Below are 27,020 nucleotides of genomic sequence, written 5' to 3' on the forward strand. Positions count from 1 at the left end.
TTTGTAAAACATTTGACGTAATTCAATTACGGTTTATATGATTTTTAAGAGAAAAGTTTAAGTTTTAATTTGAGCTTCGGTTCATTTCGATACGATAATTTTTAGCGGAGTTGTCGCTATTGAAAGATATTTAAAAATTAGAGAAAAATTAGGTGGCCCGTTTTTTTGCGAGTGTGTATGTTCTCAATGTATGTCAATATTAAACCAATGTCTTACCAATGAATTGTGCTATTAGAAATTCTTAGATTTCTTGCAAGAAAAATATCTTTTTTGTTCCATTCATAGTTCAGTCAAAATTGGTATAATTATTCATTGTTACTAAAAATGGATACATTTAAAATATGTCTTTTCAGAAATCCTATATGGAGATACAAAGTATATTAGTTTTTGTATGAAAAATAACAAATGCATAAACTATTTTGTGTTACATTTTATTGAAAAAATGAGCACAATTATATAGAGGAGAAAAGAGGATTATAAACCACTTTGTTTTATTTAAATAACTCAATAAATATTTATATTATATAATTCTTATAGCACAAGAGTTTGTTACTCATAAAGTTCTACCAATCATGTCATAAGCAAAAGTTCTTCGGATTTACGTAACAAACACAATTAACATTTTACCGAAAAGGGAAAACAGATTGGGATTATGGAACCTGTAGAAGGACACAATCAACAAATACACACACACACACACACACACACACACACACACACACACACACACACACACACACACACACACACACACACATACAATTATTTTTATGTTTAAAAGATAAAATTAACGCTCTTTAACAGATTTTCTCATATCTTGGTAACCAATCATACAGTAAAAAAAAAAAAAGCAAATTAAAGGACAAACCCTCAACTTTAGTAATAAATTTTCTAGAAAAAAAAAAAAATACTGACTTTTACTGATTTTTTTTCATTTTCTTATGTCAAAGAAATGTCAAAAAATTTTACGTATAGGGAACGTGAAACAGGTGCAACGTAAAATCCAGTAGGCGCAACTTGGACTTTTAAAATTAATACATTACACTTTAAAATCTATTCTGATTTTTTTTTATTTTGTCATTTTGAAGTCGAGATATTGCACTTTAAATATTGATAAGGCAATTTTATTGTAAATTAATTAATTTTTCTCTAACAAAAAATACCAAAAATAAAACTTTTTCGGATATGAGATATCTTTAATTAAAAAACTACAGTCTCGCAATTCGAAAATTTGCACAGAAAAATGATTACCGTCGGCATCAATGTTATCCGATGTACACCGCGGGGAGGTTGCTCGATTGGATTTTGCACATCATCAAAAAGATTAAAATGGGTTTTAAAAAATAATGTATTAACTTTAAAAGCTAAAGTTGCGCAATCTGGATTCCACGTTCTACTTGTTCCATGTTCCCTTGTCAATACATGAAATTTTTTGACACTTTTATGGCATAAAAAAATTAAAAAATTCAGCAAAAGTCAGTATTTTTTAGACTAAAAATTTATTGTTAAAGTTGAGTGTTTGCCTTTCAATTTGTTTTTTTTTTTTTTTTTTTTTGTTACTGTACAATAATTGATTGTCGAGATATAAACCTTCGAATTAAAAAATAACATTTTTCCGAAAAATGTCGATAACTTGATAAAAAAAAATCATTGAGAATCATATAAAAGACGAAATTAAAGGTTAAGAATTGAGCTTTTGATAACAAGTTTTTGATAACAGGTTTTATTTACGAATAAAATTTATCTTTGCTTCATTCATTCATGTAGTTAAATAAACACGAAAAAAAATTTTGTAATTTCCCAATTTTTTTTTACTCAAAAATTGTTTTAAATTAAAAAAATTTTAAATTTTGACGTGACCGTCGCGACGCATTGTAAAGTAGACATTTTGCCCTTCAATTTGCTTCAGTATTTTTTCCTATGACCATTATTTGCAAAGTTATGGCAGTTTGAACTTTACACTTTGCTTCCGGAAAAATACCCTCAAAAATATCTCAAAAATAACTCATTTTTTCACTCTTAAATTTAGACTTCTAACTGGTACTAAATGATTATTTATAATGAGGCATTAATCATCAGAAAGTTTCAAATAGAGCTGGCTTTTTATTTCTAACATATGGAAAGTCAAAGTTGCTAATTTTACCAACTTGTGTATTCGCGCTGTTTTAAGACATTGAAATGAAAAATTACATAATAATAGTTAAATAAACATATTTGTTCGTTATTATGCGATTCTTTCCAGGTAAATATATACAGTTAGAGGATTTTATCTTTTAGAACATTTTTTATTATTTTTTCTAGGACATTTTTTTCAACCAGCTCTTCTTAGGGCTAAAATACCATACAACAGTTATTACTTTTTTTTCAACTTAGCCAGCATTCTCTTGAAAAACTTTATCATTACCATTTTTCCAGATCATTTTTAAATTAAAAACTATTTACTAGTGTCTCGATTACAATGGACCACCCATATATATATATTGTTAATCCAAAAATTTAAAAATCTATTTCCATGTAAGTTCGGATATAGTGCTGTCTGGAATATATATAATACAAAAAACTAGAAAATTTGCAATAAACTTTTTTGCCAATACAATAAACATTTCTACTAAGAAAAGAAAACAATATTAATAAAATTGTCTTGAAATATTCTGTAATCAGTTTCGAGTTTTTTTTTCTCATTAGCTATTTAATAGAAAGGAAATATAAGTTATTATTATCCGATAAAAAATGTTTATATAAAAAAATTTATAATTATGTATGTATTGTAATTGTATATGTTCTTATATGAAACAAAAATTACCGATTTTATATACATTATTATATTTTACTTATAATGTTTCAACAGTGTTTCTTTATCATTGAGTGTTAGCGTTTGTTTCACCAGCTTTGGTTCAGACGAGAATTATTGGTGATACAAGTGTTTCCTGTCCGACGCGCCAGTGTGCATACACTAAAGCGGTTTATTTTTCATGTTTCTATATCGCAAGAGACATCGGTAGCAAATGTGGTGGCAACAGACAAAAGATGTAAGTGTTTCAACGTAACGTTCGATGCGATGTAATTTCTATTGTGAATAATTCCTTATAACTTACGTAATATTACTTAATTGATAAATTGGGAATAAACGCTAATTAAATATCAAACATTTTTACAATGAATTAAAACGCATATATATTACGCAAGCAGTTTTCTTTGAACCGTCTCTAGGTTTACGCCGCGTTAGCGTTAAGAGTTTATCTGTAACCGCATCTTGATGCACAAGTAACTTTAAATTCGAATTTCAGTGACTTGCAGTGAATGTCGCGCGAAGATTTCTTAGGCCCATGGGGCCTGCCAATCTTAATTATAATAGGAGTGGGAATCATCTTGATCGCGTTGCTTCTGTTTATTTGTTTCCTCACGCCCGGTTGCATCGGTTATGAATGTTTCAAGAAAAGAAGTAAGCTTACCTATAGATTTAATTAATTTTCTTTATATATTAAATATATTACATTTAATTATTTGTGAGTGGTTTTATAGATCAACAGCAATGTCTAGAGATAAAATTATCATTAAACACCAATCAAGAATAATTGGAGAATTAATCTTATTGTCATTGCAAAATACATACTTGTCGCGCATACGTAAAAACATGTAACACTTCCTCTCTCATCTCTTCCCTTCTTCCTTTTTCTTTCCACTACTTCCTTCTTCTGTTTCTTGTTTATATTTTATTTTCTAGTCACGCGTACTTTAAGTTTCTACAAGCGCGCACATGGAAGCGCGCGCACTGCTTTGTACATACATATAGTACATAAAAAATCTATATACAAATGTAATGCATAATAATAACCTTTGTGTGTGAAATTAACTTTAAAATTATAAAAAATATTTTAATTAGTTCTTTCTGAATTCTATAATTAATATTCTATATGCGTAATTAATAATAAAAATATTGAAGAAATTTTTCAGATTTTTTATTTTGTATCAAGTCTTTAAATGTTCAGCTTAAACATTTTTGTTAAAAATGCAATATTTTTTTGTTGAGAGTTACAAGTAGTCCTTTGCGAGCTTCAATAATGATCCCTTAAAACACAAGATGTTAACAATTGAAAAATTGTGTTGTTGAATCTTTAATTTATAGATCAAAATTTTTTACCTTATTCTTTGAGATACCTTAAATATATAATTTGTTAAAAATTTTTATTCTAAAACTATTAAAAAACTTTCTAAGGAGTTTCAGAACGTTATTAATATTTTAGCTGTAATTTTTATAATTTTAGAAAAGTGGGGGTTAGCTTTAGAGGTAATAGATATTTATGCAACTAGTGTGGTAATTGCGGTAAGTGCGGGATGCACTCACGGATATGCCTCTAGCCTAATTAATTTTCGACATCTTAAATCTCACTAGTCCCCTTAAAAATACTCAAATGGTCCCCTTTTTAAATACTCAAAATGGTCTAAATTAAAAATGTTTTATAACAAATTGGTTCTACTGCATAACTACTGATTACTAAACAAATAATTCCATAAATAATCACTAGACTTTCTTATTTAATAACGGAGACATTATGGATCATAATGTAAGAATTACCTTTATCTTTATTTCCTTTATATATGTGTAAATACTACAACTAATCTTTGTTTCGCAATAAAATTTTAAAATACGTAAACTATGTTGAATATTTAAAATATTTATATAAAATTATATTTAAAAAAACAACTTATATATAAAAAAATTCAAATTTTTTTTAATATTTTTAAATATTTTTATATTTTAGAACACATTTCTTCTTGTTAAAATAAATTTTTATTTAGAATAATTACTGTACAATTTTTAGATGTTTTTTTTTAAATAAATATAGGACAATTTATAATTTTTTATCATTTTTCCATTATTATAAAAATAGTTAAAATGCATCCTTAAACTTTAATTGTACATTTCTTTACAATATGAATATGAATTACGTCATTGCATTATGTCGCATGACACACACACACACACACACACACACACACACACACACACACACACACACGCACAACGCACGCGCACGCTTCAGTAAAGCTTGTTTCTTTTGTTTCCTTTGCAACGTTATGTAATTAAACACGTCAACACACAATGTACATACTCTTCCAATTTATTGCAAAGAATGTCTATTGCGTATTTTCTCCATATCTTCGCAAGTCTTTTACATTACATTTGTATTGCATTTACCCGCGCCGAATTATACCTAGGAATCATCACATCATCATACAATAGCCATGTAATTTTTATATTAAAATTAATCTCGACAATTTAATATCTTTAATTAATATCGAAAATTATATAAGAAAAATATTTTAATTTCAAAATATTGAAATATAATATATCATTTTAAAAATTATACAAAAAAAGTAGAAATATCAAGCAAAGAATGCAAGAGCATTGTCTTTCTAGAAGAAAAACGAATACGACATTGACATATTTTCCACAGGCAAGGGGGACAAGAACGTGTCGTTGCGAACTAAGAGCCAAGAAAATGATAACTTAAAATTAAATGATGTAAGCTATAGATCTTGGAGACTCGGCAGTCTATACGAAAATGACAACAATGGTATGATTTTTTATTACATTTAAGGATTAAGAAGTTTTTTTTTTTAATCTTGATTGTTCCGTTCTTAATGGAAATATTTTGCTGAATTGTAATGAATAACACTAATATATTACGGAATCGCATATAGAAATCTCTTTTATTTGATTCATTTTTAGTTTCATTTTATTGAGATTTCAACAAGAAGTCAATACAAGACATTACGATGATAAAGAATTCAGTAAAATTTAAAATAAAAATCAATAAATGTAATAAGTTTAATGAGGTTATGCAGGAAAATTTATTAAAATTTAATATTCTATTAAAAGGCCAAAATAGAAGCATTCCAAGTATAAGTATTGAAAAATCTATTTAGTTTAAAAATTTGTTCAAATTTTAAATATAGTGAACTTAAATATTTATATTACAATTAAGTTACAAATATTTAAAAATTTTAAAAAACCAAATATTGTTTAGTTGATTTATGTTTTATTTTTTATCATTTTTATTACTTTTCTTTATAATGTATATGTATAGTATTTCATAATATATTTATGCAATTTATAGCATATTTTGGTGTAGAAGTTCTGCTAATAAATGTGTACGAATATTTTGCAATATTTCTTTATTCTTTCCAGTATTTTTTATAATTATATAAAATTCATTTATTTTTCAACATATTTTATTATTCAAATAAATTTTTCTAATAAATATGTAAAAATATTATACACAATACTTTGCATTTTTTTCGAGTATAACAAAAATAAATTTTAAAAGGATAATTATTTAGAATAACGGACTACCTCCTGATATCAATGACCTTAATATATATTATCAAGGTCATCATCCTGAGTGATGTTATAAAGGGTTTACTTAGCGCTCATTATTTGTTAAAAAGTTATAAACAAAAATTAAAAAATGAGATGTAATTATTTTAATGATAATTATTTAGAATAACGGACTACATCCAAATGGACTGAAATTTTTTGTAATGGCTTCATATGCTCAGAGAGTAATGTAAATAACAATTTTTAATTGGAGGAAGTACGAGAAAAAAATTTATAAATAAAAAAGGTTTAAAAATGTACCATTGTTTTTCGATTAATGTGGAATGAAATTCGTCCTCCCAAGGTGCACACGCACACGCACGCACGCACGCACGCACGCACGCACGCACGCACGCACGCACGCACGCACGCACGCACGCACGCACGCACGCACGCACGCACGCACGCACGCACGCACGCACGCACGCACGCACGCACGCACGCACGCACGCACGCACGCACGCACGCACGCACGCACGCACGCACGCACGCACGCACGCACGCACGCACACACACACACACAAAAGCACCCGCGCGCGCGGAGGGGAGTGCAAGGGCCTCCGACCTTGAGAAATAACTATGCCAGTTAAGTCGTAATTTATCATCAATAAAGGACGCATTTACTTTTGCACACTTCTACTCAGGGCACTCCTACCAACAGGGTGGGTGCGGGAGGGGGAGGGGACAAAAGCCCCCTTTCGCGCGCGCGCGCGCGCGTGTGTGTGTATCCCTTATTAGAGGACAAATTTCATTCCACATTAATCGGTAAACAATGGTACATTTTTAAACCTTTTTTGTTTATAACTTTTTAACAAATAACGAGCGCCAAATAAAACCTTTATAACATTACTCAGTATGATGACCTTGATAATATCAAAGTCATTGACATCAGAAGGTGGTCCATTATTCTAAATAATTACCTTTAAAAGTTATATGAATACATAAAAAAATAAGTTTGAATTGCGAAAACAAAAGACGTTGCAGCACTGGGTCGCTAAACTGAAGATATCTGTATCCAATATGGCCCACCTAAGTTTTAAAGATTTTTCTAATTTTATAATAAATATATGAAATATTTTTCTGCCATTTAATTACTTCGTTCGTTTTACGCGTTTTAAAAAGAAATGAATGGGAATGCTACCGTTCCAATTAAGTAAAGGTCGCCAGTATTAATAAATTAAATTTATATATGCAATATTCTGTGCTCTTCAGTAACTATATATTTATTGATGTGGCGCGTTCAGTGTCTCGATGCCGACCAACTGACAATCGTCGTCTCAGGATTGCCAGATTCTAGACATATCAATACGCTAATTCAGAAGGTTTAAAGCGCCATCATGCGCTAATTTTAAAGATACAATGCATCAAGCCCCTTGCACAATGCCAGGCAACAGGCAATAAAAGAAATAATAAAAGAGAGAAAGAATCTTCTTCTCTCTTTCTTTATGTTGTGTTCCTATTGTCTATTGCCTAGTATTGTGCAAGGACCCTCAATTCAAATAGATCTAGCTTCTCGCATTTCTTTCTTCTCTATCTGCGATGCTAAGACCATTCTACATTAATTGCAAGTCGCCAGTTTGCGACATCCAATAACTGTCGAGCTTTAACTAGAAACTAGGCGTTTATTGGATATTGCAAGTCGCAACTGGCGACTTGCAATTAAGTAGAACGGACTATAACGTCCATTACCGACACCTCAAGCTCATTCTACATTAATCGCAAAGAGCCAGTTGCGACTTGTGACACCCAATAAAGCGCTTAGTTTCTAGTTAAGCCTTGACAGGCATTGTCGCAAATTGCAACTAGCAACTTGCGATTAATGTAAAACAGGCTACAGAAAATATATAACTTCAAACGCGACAAAATATTCTTCCATTTAGTACGTCGCGTTAACTTTTAGGCAAAAAATATAAATAGAACTTTTTTTTTTATTCGACTCATAAATTGGATAGTGTCTTTGGCTGTATTGTTTTAAATAAAAATTCCTTCCCACGCAGTGGAAAAAAACGGAACCGTTTTCGATATGTAAAAGAATTCAATTCCACGAATTGAACAAAAACTGTGATTAGTTCCTGTTTTTTCTTTTTTTTTGTTTTTTTCTACTGCGTAGAAAGACATTCTCACTCAAGACACAATGGGCGCGTTTAGCAGACAGAGCAAAGCAGTGAGCGCTCTGTGATTCTTTAACATGACTAACATTTTTGCCTTTAGTCCTTCGTTGGATTTAGAAGTAGAAACTAATAAAGAATCACTGAGCGCTCACTGATCCACTCTGCTGAACGCGCCCTATGTAACCAAATTACTACTCATTTCATGTATTGAATTTTTGGATGTTTTTATTAGCTGAGAGATAGAATTTTCTTAAAGTTTTTAACTTTTACTCCAAGAATTCTAAAAATCCTCTATTCAGCCAATTGAAAATGAGCTAATTAGACTCTTGTAATATTAGCCTAAGCGCCACTTGCCGTTATATTTTTTCTTCATGCGCCACAAATTGCGCCAAGCGGCAAAGTGAAAATTTCACGCGCCAATACAACACTTTAAAGAACCACATTGGTGCAATTGCACCATATCTGGTAACTACTAATTGAATATAAGTGATACCGGTGGATATAAATAAAAGTTGATAAAGGCAAATCAGGTGCTTAAGACTCGTTACAATTCACTTGGTTTACAATAGAAGCTCCGCATTGCCACTCTCCGATTTATTGCGTTTCCCCTCAATGCCTTCTTCATTGGCCTAGTTTACAAGACATGACCTGACCTATGCCCTGACCTATACCGCGACCTAAGGTAGACTAGTAACAAATTGTTTACACCGTGTAGACCTATACATAAATTTGGACTAATATAGGTAAGTAGTTTATATATGTATGCTATAAACCCATCTATTAGTATTTGCGGGTACACTTACCCGCTTTATAGTACACGACCGTTTACACGCGTTACGTTGTGTGGCCTAAAATGGGTCAGGGATCGTGAAAAAGTGACCTGACCCAAACAAGTTCGCGAATGTTTACATCGTTGTGACTTATCGTGTTTGGATCGAATATAGTGTATAGGTCGCGGACTAAATGTACGGTGTAAACGTGCTCATTGTCTCATCGAAGAGACAAATCTATTCCTCCACTATGCGTCCTATCGCGCTACCGCGCATCAGCGCCGCGCAGCCTGCTCACGTCGTGTACGCCAATCTCTCCCACTCTGTCGATAGAGTGGGGTTATTTGTAGTGCCACAATTTCACTCAATGCCACGACGCAAACTCTCGAGACCGTGGCTATACGGAGCTTCTACTGTACAATCATTAAGACGATGTTTTTGTAATATTTTATAACATTCAATTTTGAGACAAAATACGAAAGAAAACATAGGAAATTCGCATTTATTTCCCCAAATCGCCGATAATTCACATCCTGCTATGTTGTGTAACTATTTGAAAATGGGGAGTCATATTGTACATTGGGTACACAGCCATATTGGGAGCGTCCCAGATGCGCACAGTAATAAACGGATACAGCAGGCTGAGTGAAACGGACACAGTAACAAACAGACACAGTAATAAACAGACACAGTACAAACGGACACAGTAACAAACGGACACAGACCAAATGCGCACAGAGCGAAACAGACACAGTGCGAAACGGACACAGACCAAATGCGCACAGAGCGAAACAGACACAGTGCGAAATGGACACAGACCAAATGCGCACGGACCAAATGCACACGGACCAAATGCGCACACTGCACATGCGCACACTGCACGTGCGGACCAAATGCAATCCATGTACATTGCAAGCAGAGTAAAGTCCACATAGATTAGCGATTTGGACGGGGCGGGTGCGGGAGGGGGGCCGAAGGCCCCCCTTGCACCCCCCGGGGTGTGTGTGTGTGTGTGTGTGTGTGTATGTGTGTGCGTGCGTGCGTGCAAAGCATTCACTGCATCACATGGGTTTGCGACTTTCCGTGTGTGCATTTGGTCCGTGCGCATGTGCAGTGTGCGCATTTGGTCTGTGTCCGTTTCGCTCTGTGCGCATTTGGTCTGTGTCCGTTTCGCACTGTGTCCGTTTGTTACTGTGTCCGTTTCGCACTGTGTCCGTTTGGTCTGTGTCCGTTTGTTACTGTGTCCGTTTCACTCAGCTTGCTGTGTCCGTTTATTACTGTGCGCATCTGGGACTCACTCGCCATATTAGGTACAGGTACCTTGTATATCGATAGTATAGTGTGATACTAATACTGGGTGTTTACGATAATGGCTATCCGAGTAATTTTCTGTAGGACCGAAATATATGATAAGTCATCTACTACCATCATGATTCGTGACAACTTAATGCTGTCTGGTATAGCCAAATCAACATCAGGTAATCTAAAAAGTACGATATAAATATTATAAATAATTTGATTATTACAATTAAAAATAATCTGTTTTTAATGTATGGTAAGATTATTAACTTCATTAAAATAGTAATTATGTAACACAATCATATATTTTTAAAGTATTGTCTAAAGTAATATTAAAGAGATTATTTTATTTACAAATATTTTATTTATTTATTTGTCTGTCAAGTTTCTATTATAACGATATTATTTTAAAACCTAATATAAAATTTTAATTAGACATTGATTCTTAATAAATGTTACTATGCACTTGCATTACAAATTAAAAAAATTTATTGTAAACATTATTATTAGTCTCACATTAGTGAAATATTCATGCATAACATTTATACATAAAGATATATGATTTTTTAAGTAAAATAATGATAACACCATGCAACTTATTATTAACAGTTGTTACAAGAAAGAAAAATATTTATACTTAAATTTTTATTTTACTTGTAATCTAAAAAATATTATTAATAATGATTTATTTAGTAATTTTACATAATTTATCTCATTTGTTTCAAAGTGTTAACATCTGTTTAATAAAAGATGACTTTTCTAATATATATGTTAGTTAATAATAAATAATAACATTTATTGAGAATCAATGTTTAATTAAAATATTATATTAGGTTTTGAAATAATACCGTTATGATAGAAACTTGATAGACAAAACAAATATTTGTAAATAAAATAATCTCTGATACTACTTTAGACAATACTTTAAAAATATATGATTGTGTTACATATAATTACTATTTTAATAAAGTTAATAATCTTATTATACATTAAAAACAGATCATTTTTAATTGTAATAATCAAATTATTTATAATATTTATATCGTACTTTTTAGGTTACCTGCTACAAACTCATGGAATTCGCAACTTGCAACTCGCTCATCGTGATGTTGATTTGGCTATACCAGACAGCATTGAGTTGTCACGAATCATGATGGTAGTAGATGACTATGTTTATCATATATTTCGGTCCTAGAGAAAATTACTTGGATAGCCATTATCGTAAACACCCACTATCGTCATGTTTCAATTTAAAAAGTACAGAATATTTTATAAAAATGTTATATTTAATTCTAAAAGAAATTTGGAGTGCTTTATCACTCCAAACAAATTTTAAACTGCACTTGTAGTGGTTAGGCTCAATAGATTATCGAAACCAGATTAATTCATTCTATAATTTATTGCGACTCTATGACAATCGATCTGCATTAATTAGAGTATCCAATACCTCATATGAGAGAAGCAGTACGCAAAAGATGTGGAACGCCAAAATAGTTTTTCTTTATAAAATACGTCATCGACGTTTTTGTCCAATACATGAATTCAACACTAGAGGGCATTACGATTTACCTGTGACAGGTCTCTTAAAAAATATATATTGTATATAGTATTTTGTGTAGATAAAACCCAGTTAGCACAAAATATTTATAAAATCTCTATAAGAAGGAAATATATTTATGATAAATGTTTTGTACGTACATATTTTTATGTCCAAGGTTGCCAGATATAAAAAAATTATGATAAATATTTATGAAAGTATAAATTAAAATAAATATTTATACTATTATTATCAAAGAAAACGAAAAATATTTCGAGTTCATATACTATAAATATTTTTCAGTACATTTTAAAAATATATTTCATATATTGTGAATAATTTTTGTATTATTTCTAAATGGTTTATGAAAAATAACACAGGCACACAAAAAAAAAGTGGTTGGTCCGGCGGACTAGACTAGTCAATCCTTATGTATTTCGACCCGCTGAATCCGAATCTGAAGTTAGAATTGCAAAGTTAGCTCGCATTTTCTAACCTAAAAAAAAAATTTTTTTTTAATGTTGGTCCGGCGGACCAGACTAGTCTATTCTTATGTATTTCGACCCGCTGAATCCGAATCCAATGTCAAAATTGCAAAGTTAGCTCGCATTTCCTAACCTCAAAAAAAAATTTTTTTTAAATGTTGGTCCGGCGAACCATACTAGTCTATCCTTATGTATTTTGACCCGCTGAATCCAAATCCAAGGTCAGAATTGCTGAAATGACTCATTTTTTTCTAACCTCAAAAAAAATTTTTTTTTTAACGTTAGTCCGGCGGACCAGACTAATCTATTTTTATGTATTTTGACCCGCTGAATCCAAATTCAAGGTCAGAATTGCTAAATTGGCTCATTTTTTTCTAACCTCAAAAAAAATTTTTTTTTAACATTGGTCCGACAGACCAGACTAATCTATTTTTATGTATTTTGACCCGCTGAATCCAAATTCAAGGTCAGAATTGCTAAATTGGCTCATTTTTTCCTAACCTCAAAAAAACATCTTATAAAAGCAGTTTAGGTCACAAATGTATAATCCGGAGCGTGCAGGCTTGAGTAACCACATTATCCGGGGAAAATTCCATACGTATGACAAGTTTGAGCTTCTGTGAATAAATAGCGTAGAAAATTCACTGCCTTTTTCTATTATATCTAACTCTTTTATTCTGGAAGGTTCTGTGCAATGGCTTTCTCTTACGTTTCTTCCCTTTCACAGAGACATCACGTTTGAGCGTCCAGCAGAAATCAGCCATCATATTCACATCCCATTTGCCTTGATATCGAAACTCCATCTCCTTGATGTCCTGATGAAATCTTTCTCCCTGTTCTTCACTATAATCACCTAGATTTTCTGGGAAGTAGTCGATATGAGAATCTAAGAAATGCAACTTAAGATTCATTAGGCAACCTAGTTTTTTATAGTTCTCCATCATTTCCGCTATTTTTTGTCTGTAATCTTGACTTTTGTAGTTTCCTAAAAAATTTTCTGTGACACCTTTGAAACTCAGCCATGCTGCTCTCTCATCTTCATTCATTTTGGTAACAAAATTGTCGTCTCTCAACATTTTACGTATTTGAGGTCCATCAAAAATTCCTTCTCGCAATTTTGCATCAGAGATGTTGGGAAATTTTTCTTGTAAATACTGGTAGCATTCACCATTTTTATTCAGAGCACCCATTGTTTCATGAGTCCTAATTTGATATGAAGAGGTGGAAGAAGAACTTTTGAAGGCTCAACTAACGGTTCATTTATGATATTTTTAGACCCAGGTTGCAGAGACGTTCTTGTCGGCCATTCTTTTCTAATGTAATGGTTTGTTCGATCTCTACTATCCCATTCACATAGAAAGCATGGATTTTTTGTGTAACCTGATTGTTGACCCAATAATATGGTGAGAATTTTTAGATCCCCACAAATTTGCCACCTATGTTCTGTGTATTTAATTTTTTCAAGAACTGTTTTCAAGTTTGTGTACTCTTCTTTTATCACTACCGAGTGCGCTACAGGAATGGAGGCATATACATTAGTATTGTGCAGCAACACTGTTTTCAAGCTTCTCTTAGAAGAATCGATAAATAGTCTCCACTCATCAGACTTGTAACATCCAGGTTTCAGTTTGTTCATTAATCCGATAACATCGTGACAATAGACTAATGAATGTTCCTCATCTGCAAAGAAATATTGCCGATATTCTCTTTCTCTGTCACGATAATAGGAGGTTTTCACATTTTTCGCCTCCTTAACATTATGTTTCAACCAGGACGCCAAAAACTCTGCTCCATCTTTGGGCAAACCCAAATCTCGAACAAGATCGTTCACCTTCTCTTGTGTTATTTTTCCTGGTTTTTTTGATATATTATACGGAACATAGTCATCACCATCAGTTGATTTACTTAAACTTTTAGTAAACAATGGGTGAAAGCTCTGAATAAAAATGGTGAATGCTACCAGTATTTACAAGAAAAATTTCCCAACATCTCTGATGCAAAATTGCGAGAAGGAATTTTTGATGGACCTCAAATACGTAAAATGTTGAGAGACGACAATTTTGTTACCAAAATGAATAAAGATGAGAGAGCAGCATGGCTGAGTTTCAAAGGTGTCACAGAAAATTTTTTAGGAAACCACAAAAGTCAAGATTACAGACAAAAGGTGGCGGAAATGATGGAGAACTATAAAAAACTAGGTTGCCTAATGAATCTTAAGTTGCATTTCTTAAATTCTCATATCGACTACTTCCCAGAAAATCTAGGTGATTATAGTGAAGAACAGGGAGAAAGATTTCATCAGGACATCAAGGAGATGGAGTTTCGATATCAAGGCAAATGGGATGTGAATATGATGGCTGATTTCTGCTGGACGCTCAAACGTGATGTCTCTGTGAAAGGGAAAAAACGTAAGAAAAAGCCATTGCACAGAACCTTCCAGAATAAAAGAGTTAGATATAATAGAAAAAGGGAGTGAATTTTCTACGCTATTTATTCACAGAAGCTCAAACTTGTTATACGTATGGAATTTTCCCCGGATAATGTGGTTACGCAAGCCTGCACGCTCCGGATTATACATTTGTGACCTAAACTGCTTTTATAAGATGTTTTTTTGAGGTTAGGAAAAAATGAGCCAATTTAGCAATTCTGACCTTGAATTTGGATTCAGCGGGTCAAAATACATAAAAATAGATTAGTCTGGTCTGTCGGACCAACGTTAAAAAAAAATTTTTTTTTGAGGTTAGGAAAAAATGAGCCAATTTGGCAATTCTGACCTTGAATTTGGATTCAGCGGGTCAAAATACATAAAAATAGATTAGTCTGGTCCGCCGGACTAACGTTAAAAAAAAATTTTTTTTTGAGGTTAGGAAAAAATGAGTCATTTCAGCAATTCTGACCTTGGATTTGGATTCAGCGGGTCAAAATACATAAGGATAGACTAGTCTGGTTCGCCGGACCAACATTAAAAAAAAAATTTTTTTTTGAGGTTAGGAAATTCAAGCTAACTTTGCAATTCTGACATTGGATTCGGATTCAGCGGGTCAAAATACATAAGAATAGACTAGTCTGGTCCGCCGGACCAACATTAAAAAAAAATTTTTTTTTGAGGTTAGAAAATGCGAGCTAACTTTGCAATTCTGACTTCAGATTCGGATTCAGCGGGTCGAAATACATAAGGATTGACTAGTCTAGTCCGCCGGACCAACCACTTTTTTTTTGTGTGCCTGTGTAATTATATAATCTTTAAAAAAATTTTTTTTTATAAATTTGTAAAATATTTATGAATATTTATGATAAATTTTCTGTGCTATCTGAAAACATTAAAATCATCTAGTTAAAGATAAGCTAAGATATATATAACTTTCCCAGATAGCAAGGTGACGTTAATACGACGTCAATAATTCGTCATTTAAGGTCGCAGACGTCATGTTACCAAATTAAGACGTAATAGTAACGTCATTTTTTGACCTATTAATTACGTCAGTCATTTATCCATCCTACAACGTATTTCCGACGTCATATTCTTGACTAATTAATAACGTCAGTTAATTGATCATTTTACGACGTATTAATAAGATTTTATTAGTGACTAATTACTGACGTTAACTATAATTCTTTGTAATAATTGACGATTTGACCTCAAATGACAAATTATTGAGGTCTAGTGGACGACACCTTGCTACCTATAACTATTATTATTTAAAGATTGGTTAATAAACAACATTATTAAAATTAATATAATATTTTATATAATTAATACTATCAATATTTTAGAATCATCCCAGGCAGCACATAATATTTATGATAAATATTAATTAATATTTATTAATATTTATTTTTTCAAAATATTATATAAATATTTTACACATATTTTATATATACGAAAAAAAAAATCTTTATTCAACATATTAAAATATAAATTAAATATTTTATATAATATTTATGATAAATAAAAGATAAAGATTTGTATAAGTAATATTTTGTAAATATTTATAAATATTTCATAAATATTTTTATAATATTTATGATAAATCTTTATGATTTGTCAAATCTAAGACCACAAAAATATTTATAAAATATTTAGATAAATATTTATGAAATATTTAAATAAATATTATAAATATTTTATAAATATTTTATAAATATTGCGTTTTGTCTGAGGTATAATTTAGCTTTATCAAAAGAACAGAGCAAAAACATATTTCTATAAGTTATTCCACATGTTATTTTGCATATGTAAAAATCAGGAAAAAAAACTGTAAATTTATATTTATTTATAAAAATATTAGTTAACTACAAGTTTCATGTTTCTCGCATCTATTGAACTGATAACAAATATGTATTCATGATCATCAAGTGTTCATGGATCATCACAAAGGGCTAAGTAGCGTACGATCTTCGAAGTCAAGCAACGTCGACGGCGGTTCAGAGTTGGATGGGTGACCGCGGAAGTTAGGCAATTCCAAACGTGACTATGGTGTGGTTGGTCGTGATGCTTGTTGAGAAACAACGTAGATTTTTTTTTACATTATAATTATGTTATTTCAATATTTTCATAATGCAAGTACTGCATATATAGGACATGTACTCGAAATATTTTCTAAAACGTCAAAATAACGGCTTTTACTACCTGGAATAGTCATAAAAATGACGTTAAAATGTCGTCTTTATTAAATGTAACCTAAAAACCTATGTTTTTTCATAAAAATAACAATAAAATACCGTCAAATGTACGATACTAGCTTCTTGAAAATGACGTCAATAATATGAAAATAATGACGTATTTTTGACGTCAATATATGACGTCGTTAAGATGAGACAAATGTACGTCAGTTTTACGACATTTAGACGTCATTTTATCTTGACATTATGACGTCTGGTTCGTCATAAAATGACCAAAAAATGCCGTCAATTAGACGTCACCTTGCTACCTGGGTTATCTCAAATAAGATAAAGATAAGATATTTTTAATTTATCTAGATAATAGATGAAATTATGAAGCATATCTAGATAATTTTAAAATAACGCTTAAAAAATAAGGAAAAAATAAAAAATAATTTTTATTATAATTCTTTATTTTTCAAAAATAAGAGCTTTTCAAACAATCTGACAAACGATTTCTATGAGATATATATATTTGTTGCTCACAACTAAAAAGATGCTCAACTGGCGCTAATAAAGACAGCGATGTATTATATTTATAAAAAATGTTTTTAACATTTGGATAATTATTAAAAATATATAATTCTTTAGATTTACATTCCAAATAGGTAAGGGCTTCAACGTTATACTGATAACTGGTTAAACTAAATTACGAGCTCCACTTGTTTTATCTATTTCACAAAAAAAATTTCGTCCAATTTGCACATTTAGGCGAGCAAGTAACTCATACGTGCACAATTCTGGTTACGTTTTTCTATGTACACAAAATGTGTTGGTGACACTTAGTGTTATCTTAAAATCTAGGCAAAAGGTTGAATTCTGTTAGATTCGGTCATCTTAGGTAACTTAAAGCAGATAACTCATTTTTTAATCGAAGATGAAGATGTAGATAATACATTCCATTATTATCTAGATAGACCCAGGTAGCAAAGTGTCGTCTAATTGACATCATTTTTGGTCATTTTATGACGAAGCAGACGTCATAAGATGACGTCCAAATGTCGTAAAACTGACGTACATTTGTCTCATCTTAACGACGACATATATTGACGTCAAAAATACGTCATCATTTTCATATTATTGACGTCATTTTCAAAAAGCTAGTGTCGTACATTTGACGGTATTTTATTGTTATTTTTATGACAAAACATAGGTTTTTAGATTACATCTAATAAAGACGACATTTTAACGTCATTTTTATGACTACCCCAAGTAGTAAAAACCGCCGTTATTTTGACGTTTTAGAAAATATTTCGGGTACATGTCCTATACCCAGATAACAAATTGTGAGGGCTCACGTCACCCTCACGATGTGATTATCACACGTGCGTGCAATACCACAATCATATTGCCCTCACGATGTGATGGCGACACGTGTGTGTGCGTGGAAGGTGGCACTATGCAGACATGTATGAGAAGGTATATATGAGTGATCGAAAAAAGATTTCACTGTATGATTGTACTTCCTTATGTATGATTGTATTTATCACAGTACGAATGAAAACATTATTTTTACGGACTCATGTCATCCGCACAGTGTGATATTCACACGTATATACAACAATGCAATCACGTTGCGTTTATTACGTGACGGGGTAGAAAATGGCACTGAACAGCCGTATATGATCGATATATAGGTCTTGCTTTTATATGAAATTTATATATATATATATACATATATATATATATATATATATAAATTCTAAAGGAAACTTTTAACATTATGTGACCATTTTGAAAATGTGTGCATTTTTTATTTTACTCTCTCTCTCTCTCTCTCTCTCTCTCTCTCTCTCTCTCTCTCTCTCTCTCTCTCTCTCTCTCTCTCTCTCTTGCTCGCTCGTTTGAAAAATGTTTATTATTTTTATTATCTTATTATTTAAGAGGATGCTAAAGCCGTGTGTTTTATCGACATTCTGTATTTATCACTTAATTTCGAATTGAATTTACAGAATTGATAATCCTTTTACACTTTTAAAGTACGTACACAAATGAACCCGAGGACGATTAGATAAAGACCAAAAATGCAAAAAATTTTTTAAAGTTTATTTGTTCATAAAAATATTTGCTTCAAAATACAAGTTATGTAGCTTATACGTACAAATAAATGGTGTTCCCGAGTTCGGAATAGATTGAGGAATAAGATTATAATCGTCAAATTACGATTACAAGCCGTACAAAAAAGATATTTTAAAAATAGAAGCGCTTAAATGAATAAAATTTTTGATCACATAAATATGTTTTTTTACGGCTTGTAAACGTAATTTGACAAATATAGTCTTATTCCTTCTATTCCAAACTGCGAGCCACCATTTATTTGTAAGTATAAGCTATATAACTTGTATTTTAAAGCAAATTTTTTCATGAACAAGGATAAATAATGACTCTGCATTATCGACCTCAATCAAGTTTGATGGGCAGTTTAGCATCTTCTTAAGACACTCACGCACGCACGCACCAAATCATTTGTGATCACGGTCGGCCGCGGCTCATTATGCATATTAGCACGACTTTCATTGAACTTCTTGATCCATTTTCTCAACATTCCCATACTCATCACATTTGCCCCATACACCTCACACAATTGGCGATGAATGTCTGCAGCTGTGACGTTTCTTGCATTCAAGAAACGAATCACGGACATTACCTCACAGTCGGCGGGTCGTTCAATCATTTTGAACACTGTCACACATTCTCAACATTAAGTAAACACAATGTGACTGACCTTCCAGCTGCTACTGGTTTGCCAATGGAGGCAATTAGTGCACATCCACAGAATCGCACACGCAATGCCGCCGTGGAAATATTTTGAAACGGTACTTTAAAATTGCCTTTCGTAGATAGATAGAGAGGAAGTGAGAAATAGGGAACAATATTAAAATATAATATAATAAGGAAAAACAACGACTTTTGTAGAAAGAAGGAACAAGAAAAGAAAGAGAAAGGGAAAGAAAAAGTATAAGAAAGAAGGAATTAGGAAAAATATTAGGTAATAATTAAATAAAAAAATAACAATGTACAATAATGTTTGTATATGTACTCTTATATGAGAATTTTTTAATATTTTTAAAATTTTAAAATATTTCAGAAAGAAAGAAGAAGGATAGGAAGGAGATAGGTAGATAGATAGATTGAAAGTTAGAAGAGAGAGAGGGGGGAGGAAAGGAGAGAGAAAGGCAGAGAGATGAGAAGGTAGAAATAAAAAGGAAAAATATCAGGTAATAATTGTTACGTCCAGCCTTATAGGATTTAACTCTTTATTTGGTAGGAAGGATATTTCAGGGAGAACAGGTAAGGCAGGGAAGAACGTAACAAAACGTGTAGAATTCCCGTAGGCACACAGATTAAGAGAGGGCAGGTGCCTCGGGTCGAACGCACTTTTTATGTCTCAAAAATATAGGTCAACGTGCCGATAGGCCCGCTATAACTCGTTTCAAGTCGTACGTCCGTCGGTCCAAGTTTCGAGTCAACGAATTGAATCGCTTTAACTCGGCATTGGACCAGGTGCAGTCTTTGTTCGGGATGAGGGGAGATCGTTATTAATTAAAATAAATGATGAAGTTTTACATAAAATTAACAAAAGTATTTATTCTAATAACAAATAAAAATGAAAATAAAAAGAAAATACAAATATACGCTGAAATCGTGATTTAACAATTTTGTAATAACGGTATAATCGAATTTAAAACGCACAGTGAGTATGAATATAGTTGTAGAAATATTAAATAAGTATGTGGTGGGCGGAGAAAGGGGAACAAAAATTTTTGTTTTTTAATTTATAGTTATAACGGTAAACGCGGAGCAAAGAAATAGTCGAGGGGTTTACTAAATGGTTTCATGAGGAAAACAGAGATGCTTGAAATGGTAAGAGGATAAAGAATAGCGCGGGAGAGAGTAGCGGTGGAACATCTTCGGGTTTTGGGGAACTGATCGAGAAATAAAAATGAGGACGTCTCAAGGATCACACGAGGTTTCCTTAAGGTTGTGAGATGGTGACGGGATACCTTGAGGATCACACGAGGTTGTGAGATGGTGTCGGGAACTTGAGATTCGCACACGGGATCCTCAAGTTCGTGTGAGTGTGAGGGAATTATTTATAAATATAAGGAGCGTGTCTTAAAGAATTAAAACGGAAGGAAGCAGATGAATAACGTAAAAACAAAAGAAAGAAATTGTGATTGTGGGACTTACTCATTACTGGTTCTCGAACAAATCTGTCGGAATCGAATAGATTTCTTGACCGGATGGAACGGCACTAACGTTTGTTCGCGCACTGACTCTACATGATTATTTTTTTCACTAACTACCTTTTCTCGTTACCGATTACTGACTACTCGGGTGAAAAACTGCTTTTACTCATTATTGATTACTGATTACTGAAAACTGACTATTAACTAACTCGCTACTCGTTACTAACTTTTAACTGACTTTTCTCATTATCGATTACTAACTGGGGTGAAAAACTAAACTGTTAACTGACTTGTTCTCTTCAAGATTTGGTATTATATATACAGAATTTTACAGAGGGAGGATCCAGATGTAGGTGGTTCAAATATTCTAATTGGTAGGATTCTTTTTCAGGATTATGTGGTGGGTGAATTCTAAGTTTTCTTATTGGAGAAATAGTTTTTCCTTTTTAACCAATCATACGTTGGGTCGAAAGTTTCTCTGTTTTCTCCCTCTTAACCTTAATTTGTGTGTGAATACAATAATTTTTTATTTTTAAATTTACGTTTTATTTTTAATTGTCACTTTAATAATCCAAGTTATACCATTTCAGGAATGTATATTACTTAGATTGCATTTGATCAAAAGTTTTATCTTGGATTTGTGATTTTTTACTTTATAAAAAAATATCACTTAGGTTAAACTTATCAAAAGTATTCTTGAATTTTGTGATTTTTTTCCTTAAAAGAAAACCACACACTAGGCGTGATTTTTTACCTTTTTAAAAGAGGTAATTTTGTTTTTAATTTGACATTCGTGTTGATGATTAAATGAATGAGGTGTGATGTATAGAGTTGTACATCGGTTAAATACTAATAATGTTGTACAGATAAGGACCATTTTTTATCACCAAGATATCAATTATATACGTTACTAGTAAAGCAAAGAATAAAAAGTAGTATTATTAAAGATATTTATTTAAAATTTTATTAAAGCTAATTAATAGTTGTTAATATTGATTGAAAATTGCAGCAACATTTAACTGATACACAATTCTATATCACACAGCATCTCATATATCATCGATACCAGTGTAAAGTTAAATCAGAGAGTAACGTAGCTCAATTAAATGTTTAATACATCTATAAAAAATTTATATAATAAAATAACTTGACAGTTACAACATTTAACTAATACACAATTCTATATCACACAGCATCTTATCGAGGGTGGCACTCACTTGGACACGGTTCAAATGGACACGGTGCATTTGGACACGGTGCTTTTGGACACGATATCTTATGCACGGTTCAAATGACCACGGTGCATTTGCACACGGTGCATTTGGACACAAAAAAAATTTTATTAAAAATGTACACCAGTTATATGCACACGTAAAATTGGATCACTGGATATTTGCACACGAAAAAATACCCACCGTTCACTTGGGCACGTAAAAGTTGCACACTATTCATTTGCACACCGCTCACTTACCCACCACTCATTTGCACACCAAGAAATGCGCACCGATCATTTGCACACTGAAAGATGTGCACTGATCATTTGCACACGGAAAGATGCACACTGATCATTTCCACACGAAAAGATGCGCACTGATTATTTGCACACGGAAAGATGCATACCGGTCATTTACACACCGTTCATTTGGACACGGTGCTTTTGGACACCGTTTATTAGCACACCGCTCAGTTGCACACCGTTCAATTGCACACCATTTAAGTCGCAAACCTATGTGGTGCAGTGAATGCTTTACACACACACACACACACACACACACACACACACACACACACACACACACACACAGGGAGGTACAAGGGGGGCCTTCGGCCCCGCTCCCGCGCTCACCCCGTCCAAGTCGCTAACCCATGTACACATTGCAAACGGGAGCGTCCCAGATGCGCACAGTAATAAACGGACATAGCAGGCTGCGTGAAATGGACACAGACCAAGAGCGGTGTGCAAATGAATGATGTGCAACTTTTACGTGTCCAAGTGAACGGTGGGCATTTTTTTGTGTGCAAATATCCGGTGATCAAATTTTACATGTGCATATAACTGGTGTACATTTTTAATAAAATTTCTTTTGTGTCCAAATGCACAGTGTGCAAATGCACCGTGGTCATTTGAATTGTGCGCAAGATATCGTGTCCAAAAGCACCGTATCCAAATGCACCGTGTCCATTTGAACTGTGTGCAAGTGCACCGCTTCCTTTCATCGACACCAGTGTAAAGTTGAATCACAGAGTAACGTAGCTCAGTTAATTGTTTAATACATCTATATAATGACAATCTGAGAACAATCAATAAAAAATTTGTATGAATGGTCATAACTTGGCACGAGTCACTACTGTGTTTTTTGATCTCATGATTATGTAAGATTCTTCTTTTTCTTTGCTACATTACTACACTTATTAATTATTAATTATTAATAAACATAATTCAAAACAATTAGTTTCGGAGCTATCGTACATATTACACAATTTATATTACGCAAAGCATATAAAATTGTGTAAAAACTTGAGTACCTCATATATGATTGCATTTTCCACTCTTTCCCGTCCCGACTCTTTCTGCTGTCCGCTTTCTTCGTTCTCTCTCTCTCTCTCTCTCTCTCTCTCTCTCTCTCTCTCTCTCTCCCCCCCTCCCCCCTTCTCTCTCGAGGTTTTACCATTAGGCTTGTTCTTTGTCGCTGCACTGCTATACTGGTGCAATAAGTTAGAATGGGATAAAATATATCTATCTTATTCTAGCTTATTGCACAAGTACAGCAGTGCAGCGACAAAGAACGGGGCCTATTGACACGATTATCAAAAGGAATAATCCACGAAACTGTCTTGTAACCTCACTCTGCGCGTCACTTATAGCGAATTTATAATCTCACGCTGCAGTCACTTACAGCGAACCACTATGTCTCTCGAAATTTATCACAATTTAGTTAAAATTAAAATTATTGTTGGAAGATACACACATCAAACGGTATAACAATGCACTACTTCACAATGCTTCTCAAAACTGTCATTTATAATATAACCTCAACATAATCTTACATTGCACAACACACGCAAGCTGACGCATGGCGCGAGCAAGCCACTGGCGACCCACGTGATTTAGGCTGCGTTTGGAAACGTCACCCGAATGCTCTCGGGTATTATTCTATCTTTGTTGTTTGTTCTATGTGAAACAAAGATAGAATGATACCTGAGAGCACTCGGGTGACGTTTCCAAACGCAGCTTTATACACTGTGCCCACGGTGCTATAGTGACAATGCGAACGCCACATGGTAGCAGATACGCGAGATGGAATTTCGTCTTTCATGCCGACACCTGTAGAGATACCTACAAGGTTGACGACAATGACGACGACGACGTATCATAAATGAAATTTTGGCGTTTCGGACTTTGCGTTGCGATATCGCAACTCATAAGGCATGTAGAGAAAAAATAAAAGCAGTTTTCTAATATAAATCGACCCCAAGCATTCGATTGAGCCTAGAACACAATCGGTTTAGCCGTTTCTGAAATCCGATAATCTCGGGTGCTCGCAAGTCGCGTACTCGCGTAAAGAAACACGGTCGGTCTCGCGCTGCACAGCTGCGCGCTGCGCTCTCACTTGGCGCGAGTTATTACCGTGTCTCTTAAAATGTTGAAAAAATGAGTTTTGCCCACCTTTTTAGCTGTTTTGACCGCTGTACGACGCTTGAAAATAAAAGTAAACGTGTCATTTATTTTGCATAATACGTACATACGTGTGTGTGTGTGTGTGTGTGTGTGTGTGTGTGTGTGTGTGTGTGTGTGTGTGTGTCTTGTTATCATTATCTCTTTTTTTAAGCATATTGCGTAGGGCTGTCGTTAGAAGCAAGACCCGTTGTGTACACCTCGGAGTTTTCCACAGAGGTGATTGATTTATAAGAAAGAATCAAATAAATCCAGTTACTAATACGAGTGGTTGGTTGGGAGATAAAAGGGAGAGTGGTGCATAGGACTACTAGTGATGGACCACCATAAAAATCCTAACGCGTCAAGTTTAAGATCTCAGTGGTGGGAATTCTGCAAAATACACGGGGCTTGTTTCTAAAGATACACATATGCAATATGCTTGAAAAGAGAGATTATGATAGCAAGACTGGTTTCTCAACCAACCAACCAAAAGACGTAATTATTTCTGCTGTTACGCTTGCAAACACACACACACACACACACACACACACACACACACACACACACACATACGTATATATTATGTAAATTACATAACACGTTTACTTTCATTTTCAAGCGCCGATGCCTCAAAAATGACTCGTAGGCAGGGTTGGCATTTTGCCCACTTTTTTTTATTTTGTTCGGGGCACTGGAAGAAAACGGACAAAATGGACAAAATGGAATAAATGGATGAAATGGACGAAATAAAATAGAAATCGATAAAATGAGAAATGTTAATTGACATCAGTGTTGATAGAACTGAGATTGATTTTATTATATTTAGTACTATTTTGGTTACAGTAGTAACCAAAATAGTACTAAATATAATAAAATCAATCTCAGTAGTACTACTACTGTAGACAATGTAGAGGCAGATATAAAGGCAGATATTATCTAATTCTTATATGATTAGTTTAAATTTTGTTTTGTTAGCTGATTGACAACCAAATTTTAAAAAGATACATATACATATATATATATATTTAGTATTTTGTCAAAAACCAAAGTTTTTATTTAATAAAGTTCATTTTTTTTTGAGTTTTGTTTAATTTTCTCCAGTTTTGTCCATTTTTTTATTTTATCCAGCACATATATTTCTTCCGGAGCGGACAAAATTGGAAAAAACCGGGGGAGTTTTTTCTACTCTGGACAGTGGATGCTAACTCTGCTCGTAGGATTGACTTGGCAATTACAACTTTTAATCGGCATACCTTCAGCTATCTTTTACCAAAGTTTTAGCCAATTCGTATAAAACTTATTTTTTCCTACAAAAAAATGCGAAGTCCTTTGTTAAAATTTCTTGTATCTAAGAAGAAAAGAAATTTAAATTGTAGTCGTAAATGTAAATAAATCACCAAGAATTATCCTAAGGTTATAAAATCTTAATTGATATTTATAATTAATTCAAAAATTGATTTTATAGCGAAATAATAATAAAAATTGTGTTGCAGGTACTATCAGTGAGAATGCAGAATTTCATGAGGATTCATTTAATTCTACTAGCGCTCAATGGAAGAGTGTAGAATACTCTTCTACATTGGTAATTACGCACAATTAAATTAAAGTACAATTCTGTCATATTATTGTGTTACATTTGTAAATTAATTTATTTTTCTGAAAATTGCAGAATTTAATTCATCTAGACAAGCAAAAGAATGATAAAAACGTGAAAGAATTTCCGACTGAATTGACAATGAGTTTGCAATATTTACCGCCTTGCGACGACATTATTCCTGGAAAGCTTGTTATTGGTATTGAAGTGCGTTATTGGTAAACTTATGCAAGAACAAATCATAAGAAAATTAATTATAATAATAATCTATAGTATGTAATATATAACAGCAATATTACAGCAATAATATTTTTCTAATGTATATAAAAATC

At 32.7% G+C, this 27,020-nt stretch overlaps 1 protein-coding gene across 11 annotated transcripts in view; it reads left to right on the plus strand.

The window, feature by feature from the left end:
• The window catches only part of LOC105837894 (synaptotagmin-2), a 68,340-nt gene that overhangs the window by 4,869 nt on the left and 36,451 nt on the right, over positions 1-27,020 (plus strand). For 4 of the 11 annotated variants that reach the window (XM_036291751.1, XM_036291752.1, XM_012683059.3 and 1 more), the window contains exons 2-6: positions 2,849-3,029; positions 3,288-3,442; positions 5,460-5,579; positions 26,588-26,676; positions 26,764-26,895. In XM_036291751.1, coding sequence (XP_036147644.1) covers positions 3,301-3,442; positions 5,460-5,579; positions 26,588-26,676; positions 26,764-26,895 — 483 coding nt within the window. In that variant the 5' untranslated portion in view covers positions 2,849-3,029; positions 3,288-3,300. Of the gene's footprint in view, positions 1-1,127; positions 3,030-3,287; positions 3,443-5,459; positions 5,580-26,587; positions 26,677-26,763; positions 26,896-27,020 lie in introns of those variants that run through there. The other 7 variants (XM_012683067.3, XM_012683061.3, XM_012683062.3 and 4 more) reach the window with 3 other exon arrangements.

The sequence above is a fragment of the Monomorium pharaonis genome, chromosome 9, assembly GCF_013373865.1.
Source record: "Monomorium pharaonis isolate MP-MQ-018 chromosome 9, ASM1337386v2, whole genome shotgun sequence".
In the NCBI taxonomy this organism is placed as follows: domain Eukaryota; kingdom Metazoa; phylum Arthropoda; class Insecta; order Hymenoptera; family Formicidae; genus Monomorium; species Monomorium pharaonis.